This window comes from Dendroctonus ponderosae, unplaced genomic scaffold (assembly GCF_020466585.1).
Source record: "Dendroctonus ponderosae isolate FM_Combo_2020 unplaced genomic scaffold, Dpon_F_20191213v2 Dpon_F_20191213_12, whole genome shotgun sequence".
NCBI classification, from domain to species: domain Eukaryota; kingdom Metazoa; phylum Arthropoda; class Insecta; order Coleoptera; family Curculionidae; genus Dendroctonus; species Dendroctonus ponderosae.
Genome location: NW_026017316.1, coordinates 2,833,921 through 2,840,100, shown reverse-complemented (window position 1 = coordinate 2,840,100; position 6,180 = coordinate 2,833,921). Strand labels below are relative to the sequence as shown.

The 6,180-nt window shown below is 54.9% G+C and overlaps 2 protein-coding genes across 2 annotated transcripts; one reads left to right on the top strand and one right to left on the bottom strand.

The window, feature by feature from the left end:
* The first annotated feature begins 688 nt into the window (after window positions 1–688).
* Window positions 689–3,091, top strand: LOC125503075 (heparan sulfate glucosamine 3-O-sulfotransferase 5-like). The gene is made up of 2 exons (XM_048662841.1): window positions 689–979; window positions 1,041–3,091. Exons 1-2 carry the CDS (start codon window positions 704–706, stop codon window positions 1,353–1,355), a joined length of 591 nt encoding a protein of 196 aa, XP_048518798.1. The 5' UTR covers window positions 689–703; the 3' UTR covers window positions 1,356–3,091.
* A 178-nt stretch (window positions 3,092–3,269) lies between these two features.
* LOC125503074 (BMP-binding endothelial regulator protein-like) lies at window positions 3,270–6,169 on the bottom strand. Its single transcript, XM_048662840.1, has 6 exons — window positions 5,482–6,169; window positions 5,269–5,427; window positions 4,924–5,210; window positions 4,716–4,866; window positions 3,833–4,607; window positions 3,270–3,775 (listed from the first exon to the last, which is right to left on the bottom strand). The coding sequence occupies exons 1-6, from the start codon at window positions 5,759–5,761 to the stop codon at window positions 3,610–3,612; spliced, it is 1,818 nt and encodes a 605-aa protein (XP_048518797.1). The 5' UTR covers window positions 5,762–6,169; the 3' UTR covers window positions 3,270–3,609.
* Between the last annotated feature and the right edge of the window lie 11 nt (window positions 6,170–6,180).

Genomic DNA, 6,180 nt, shown 5'->3' with positions numbered 1-6,180 from the left:
GCAGCGAATCGAAACTTTCACACATTGTAGGCCCGACTTTTCTTCTTTTAACGCAACAAACCCGAAATTTCCAGCATTTCTGGTTGGGACGCAATTAAATTTTCAATGCTCCATCGCATCCACGCGTATTGGAAGTGAAAATGAGCAAACTTAAAAAATTCCTCAAAAAATCCCTGACGATGCGAGCGAATCGAAACTTTCACACATTGTAGGCCCGACTCTTCTGCTTTTAACGCAACAAACCCGAAATTTCCAGCATTTCTGGTTGGGGCGCAATTAATTTTTCAATGGTCCATCGCATCCAGGCGTATTGGACGCAAAAATGCGCAAACTTTAAAAATTCCTCAAAAAATCCCTGATGATGGCAGCGAATCGAAACTTTCCGACATTGTAGGCCCGACTCTTCTGCTTTTAACGCCACAAACCCGAATGTTCCAGCATTTCTGGTTGGGACGCAATTAATTTCTCAATGGTCCATCGCAGCCACGCGTATTGGAAGTGAAAAAATGAGCAAACTTTAAAAATTCCGCCAGAAATCCCTGATGATGGCAGCGAATCGAAACTTTCCAACATTGTAGGCCCGACTCTTCTGCTTTTAACGCAACAAAGCCGAAATGTCCAGCCTTTCTGGTTGGGACGCGCACTTTGAAACTTCCTAAAAATTGCGCTGTTGCCGGGCTGTGCAACTTGTCCAGACTGGCTGATGACTAATCCAGGGCTTTTCCAGGTTCCGGAGCGCATTCGCGCCATGAACGCCAGCATCAAGCTCCTGCTGATAGTGCGGGAGCCGGTGACGCGCGCCATCTCCGACTACACGCAGCTGCGCGCCAACGCGGCAACCATGGCGCCCACGGCGCCCACTCTCGGCCCAGTGCGCAGCTTCGAGCAGCTGGCGCTGCACCGCAACGGCACCGTCAACGAGTCGTACCGCCCGCTCGCCATCTCTGTCTATCACCGCTTCCTGCATCGCTGGCTCGAGGTAAGCGCAGCCGCCCACCCCGATCCAAACCAGCGTGATTGCGAGCGCCCTCTACCCGCAGGTGTTCCCACGCGAGCAACTGCTGGTGGTGAACGGCGACCAGCTGATCGACGATCCGCTGCCGCAGCTGCAGCGCATCGAGCGCTTCCTCGGGCTCGAGCCGCGCATCAGCGCCCACAACTTCTACTTCAACGAGACGAAGGGATTCTTCTGTCTGCGCAACGAGACGGCCGATCGGTGTCTGCGCGAGACCAAAGGGCGGCGCCACCCGCGCGTCAGCCCGCACGTCGTGGCGCAGCTGCGCGCCTACTTCGACGAGCACAATCAAAAGTTCTACGAGCTGATTGGCGAGGATCTGGCGTGGCCGAGCGACTAGCCCCGCCCACTCCATGGGCGTGCGCATCATGCTCAAGCGCGCGCCACGTGGACTTACCTGCGCGGCACCCAGCAGCTTCTTGATCACATTGATCAGTGCCTTAAGTAGGTGGAGTGGGGGGCGCGCGCGCCCATTCAAACCAAACCGGTAAGCAATAGCACGCAAGTGTCCGCTGTTTAATTACCTGCATATCAAATCTTAACCATACATATCAAAGGTGTGATGATTGTACATTGTAAGTAGGCTTAGGGAATTTTATATGTCTATGCATAGACCAGGCAGTGTTGCCAGTGCTTGGGGGTTTTTCGCATTTTTTAGGAAAATTATCGCCCCCCGGGGGGCGGAACCTTGTGATCGTTATCATTGACACTAGTTGATAAATCTATATTTATATAAATATTTATATGTATATTGTATAGTGGGGCTGCAATGCGAGCGAAAGTGGGCGTTATATTTAAATAAATTTATAAATGTATATATACAGAGTGCGCGGGTTGTTTGCGGGCGATTCGAAACATATCAAGCCTGCCTCGGGGATGCCGTCATAGGGCCCGCGAACGGCCCGCCCACTCTCTCCATCCTACTCTACTTCACTTTACTCTACGTGTCCGTGTCTCTTGTCCTTGTTCAACCAAACCCTGTCAACTGGTCACCTATACACAAACGCGCTGTTAGAAGTTAGGTTTTTGGGTTTGTACAAAGTTTTCAGTAGATCAGTAGAAAACATGGGCGCAGTCAATTTAATTTAATCGAATCAATCGATTATTTAATCGACCCTCACAGCTCGCGCCCTGTGCGTACGGCGCCCTCTCACGGGCCACGGTCTTGTCGACGTGGCACTGTCATCGGTGACATCGCTCGGGTGATTGACCCCATTGAGTGCCAAAAAACCGGTAAAATCCCCTGATGGGGCTCCGAATCCAGTGCGGAGTGCTCAAGGGGGCCCTCGGGACCCCCTTGAGCGTAAATTCCAGTGCGCACCCGGTGAAATTTCCGTTTTAAGCGCCTGGCGGCTGTTTGGGCCTACGTTGTTGCCATCCAGGCTGGAAGCGTTCCGTAGTGCGGGGCCCCCCACGGGGGCTGCCGGCGATCAGTAGGCTGGAAGCCCTGCGGCCTTGAAAGGGCCGGTTTTGCGGGCGCTAGCTGCGCAAGTGAGGTTAGGTGTCTGCTAGCTGCCAGCTGCAGAGGCCGACACAAGGGGGCCCCCGATACTTGAAGTTGCGCTGGTGAGTACCGATTGCTGTCAATCTCAAACTTAACCGTTCATTTCAAACTTGTGATGATTCTACATTGGGTTCAGGGAATTTTGTTTGTCTATGCATTGGTGGTTTTTTCGCATTTTTTAGGAAAAAAACCTTGTGATCGATGTTGATGAATCTATATTCATGTAGTGGGGCAAATATTGCGTACACACAGCGCGCGGGTTGTTTGGGGACGATTCGCAACATATCAAGCCTGCCTCGTGCATGGCGTCATAAGGCCCGCCCTCTATCTCCATCCCACTCTACGTGTCTTGTATCCTTGTTCAACCGAATCCTGTCAACTGGTCACTCCACCCAAACCCGCTAGTTAGAGGTTAGGTTTTGGGTTTGTACAAACTTTTTAGCGGATTTATACACTGTTGAAGCCCCCACTTTGAGCCCGAGGGCCAGTGGGGCAACACCGCAATAATTTTGTTAAATTTACCAAAAAATGTGTAATTTGCCGAGGCCGAATAAAGATGAAAGTCAAACTGGGAGGTTATGAATCGTTGCCCTACAACTTTATGGTTTACTAGGTTTATTCAAATTTTATTGGTTGTTACAGGTGGTAGTAGTAGTGGGGGAGGGGGGGAGATTCAGCATACAAAAGTGCAAAATTTAACACGAATAAATTAACACTGGGGGGTGGGGGCGCTGTTGCCATTGTTCAATCTAACCTAACCTAACCTATTTATTTATACAAACAGACAAACAAACAATCAAGTACATGGAATAGGAACTAAGTAACGTAACTAGGGAACGTTTCGGCCGCTAGGCCAGCGTCCATCATACTAAAACGTATATACAGAAATGAATTGTTGCAAACCGCCAATCGATCAAATTCTCAGCAAATCAAAGCAAATTCTCTTTGGTAGTGGGCGTGGCCGTTGGCTGATCGATTGACTGTCGAAGAGGGGGCGGAGCCAGGGTGCCTTGGAATGGTAATACTGGGGCTGCGCCCCCTGCGGGAGAATACTGAAGTTGACTAGCACTATGGGCGGGGGGGCGTGGCCCTACTGGATGGGGATGGGCTGGCGCGCATGCCCCGCCCCCGGCTGCTGCCCCCTGGCGGCCTGGTGCAGAAGCTTCGACAGGCGTTCCTTGGTGGTGGAGGTGGACGGCCGCGAGGTGGCGCGTGCGTGCGATTGGCGCAAACTGCGCGCGTCACAGCGACTGTTCCTGAAACAGTGGCTTGGTTAACCAAACGTCGCCGTGGGCGCTCCTTGTCGCACTTACTTGAGCCAATTGGGCGGCAGCTGGACGCCCAATCGTTCGCACTCTCTCGAGTAGGCGGTCAGGCTCTCGCAGTAGCACTTGCCATGCGCACAATTGAACATGTCCATCTTGCAGGCCTTGTAGTATTTGGTGTTGCTCAGCTGCGACTCGCAGGCGCCAAAGTCGCGCCCGTTCAAGTGCTTGCAGGCGCCCACGTCGCCGTGCGTGCGCCGCGTTGTCTTCGGTTTCTGGGCGCACTCCGCCCTTTTGCCCACGCACCAGGAGGCGCCGAACGCGCCCACGTCCTTGTCGCCCACCGTCTTGCCGGAGCGCAGCCGCAGCTCGTCCTGCAGGTCGCCGTTGAAGTTGCCGCACAGGCCGCACAGGCGCCCCTTGAAGGCGGCGGGCGCCGTCACCTCGAGGAAGCTGCGCCCGTTCCACACGACCACGACGCCATTGTGCAGGCGCACCTCCACGCCCTCGGGCAGCTTGCGCAGCGCAAACTGCCCCGCCCTCTCGAAGTTCAGGCCCACTCTGCGCCCGTTGTACTTGACGCGCAGGCGCTGCTGCAGATTCAGGCGCGCCCCCCCGTAGCTGATGGCCACGCGCTTCGTGATTGGCGAGTCCATGTAGTGGGGCGTGGCGTAGTTGGCCACCTTGATCGAGAAGGCGCTGGCGTTGTTGCCGGCGCCGCACTGCTCGACCAGCTGGTACCGCCCCATGGCCTTGAACGTGTAGATCTTGCCGTCGAACGTTTTGTAGTGCGGGTCGCCGAACGCCATACACGCCCCTTCCACTGATCGGAAAAATTGCAACCAGGGCAAAAACGTCAAATTAGTTTGTCAATTGGGTGAAATTCTGCGCAGCAATTTTTTCAAATTTTTAAAAATAAAAAAACGCTCACATTCAACGCACTGCGGACAGCATTCGCCCTCCACGTTGATCTGCTTCATGCCGGCGGCGCAGGTGGTGTTGCAGCGGATGCGCGCGCAGCTGACCTTCCCGTCGTGGCACTCGCACGAACTGCACGCGTCCAGCTTCCACACGTTGCCATCCTGCCTAACAAAGCGCGCGTTAAACCTAGAAGGGGGCGTGGCCCGGCTAGTACCTGCCTCGTAGGCGTGGCCCGCGTAGTGGCACTGGCTGATCAGCTCGTCGGTCGGCTGCTGGATGCAGGTGGGGCAGCAGTGGGCGGGGAAGGTGCGCTGCAGCTCGGGCGCACACTCCAAGATCGGGCAGGCGCTGCGCGTGCACACTGACGTGCTGTTGACGCACGCGCACTCGATGCACTTGTCCAACTTCAGCGCCTGCCCCTCGCGGAAAAAGGACCGCTGTATGGGACAGGTGTTCGGCACCAGCAGGATGGCGCGCGTGCCGTTGCAGCGCGGACAGCACTCACCTGTCAAACGTCAACAATGTCAACTACCTACTCACCACTGGTCAACATAGTCGCATACCTGGCGCCCTCTCCTGCATGGCCCGCGAACACTGCAGCACCGGACAGGACCTTTTGGCGCAGGTCAGGCGGCCGCGACTGCAGCGACACTTCAAGCAGGGATCGTCCTCGGACACGACGTCCCGGTCCTCAGCCACCACTTGCCCATTGAATTTGCACACTGCGGGGGGAAATTGCGCGTGAGCCGGCAACAGCGCCTGCAGGGGCCACGTACCTGAACAGGTGGGGCAGCATTTTCCCGGCTCGGGCGGCAGCGGGTTGGGGCAGGGCGTGTAGCAGTGCATGTCCGAGATGGTGACCACGCCCGCCTCGCATCGCATCACTTTGCACGGATTGGCCGGCTCCGACCAATCGGTGTGGCTGGCGTAGGCCACGCCCTTGTAGTTGCAGCCCTTGCACACTTTACAGCAGCCGTCCGTCACCACCAGATGGCAGCCGTCCGTTTTGGGGCAGGTGTTCTTGCACTCGACCAGCCCGTTCTGAAACGCGCGCATGACAGGTGACAGTGCCAATCAAGTTCCAAATGGTTTTGGAAAAATTGCGAAAATTTTTCCGGAAATCCCCCAACTGCATGCGTTGCTGCATTGAGCCAGGGAACGACGGAATATTTTTTTTCACCGGGAAAAATTGTCGARYGAGCGTTGTGAACGAGCTGGCAACGTTTTGCCAGCTGCGCACCAGTTAAAACTGCGCGTGATTGCCAACTGGACAAACTTCTGGTTAAAATGATGRGAAAAAACACCGAGACTCACATACGCACCAAAGCAAAACCGCATTTTTCCGCTTGTCGGCCGATCGGAAACCGGGCGCGATAAGCGGCAAAACCGCGCAGTCTGAAAAAGTGGTGGCATGGCGCGATATCGCGCGTGCTAATTATCCGAATCACCACATTACAATAATGCTGCTTATTATT

Coding starts and splice junctions, on each gene's coding strand:
- LOC125503075 (XM_048662841.1), top strand. CDS start 704: ATGACTAATCCAGGGCTTTTCCAGGTTCCGGAGCGCATTCGCGCCATG. Junction 980..1,040: donor TCCTGCATCGCTGGCTCGAG/GTAAGCGCAGCC, acceptor CTCTACCCGCAG/GTGTTCCCACGCGAGCAACT.
- LOC125503074 (XM_048662840.1), bottom strand. CDS start 5,761: ATGCGCGCGTTTCAGAACGGGCTGGTCGAGTGCAAGAACACCTGCCCC. Junction 5,211..5,268: donor CATGCAGGAGAGGGCGCCAG/GTATGCGACTAT, acceptor GACGTTTGACAG/GTGAGTGCTGTCCGCGCTGC. Junction 4,608..4,715: donor CTGTCCGCAGTGCGTTGAAT/GTGAGCGTTTTT, acceptor TTTTCCGATCAG/TGGAAGGGGCGTGTATGGCG.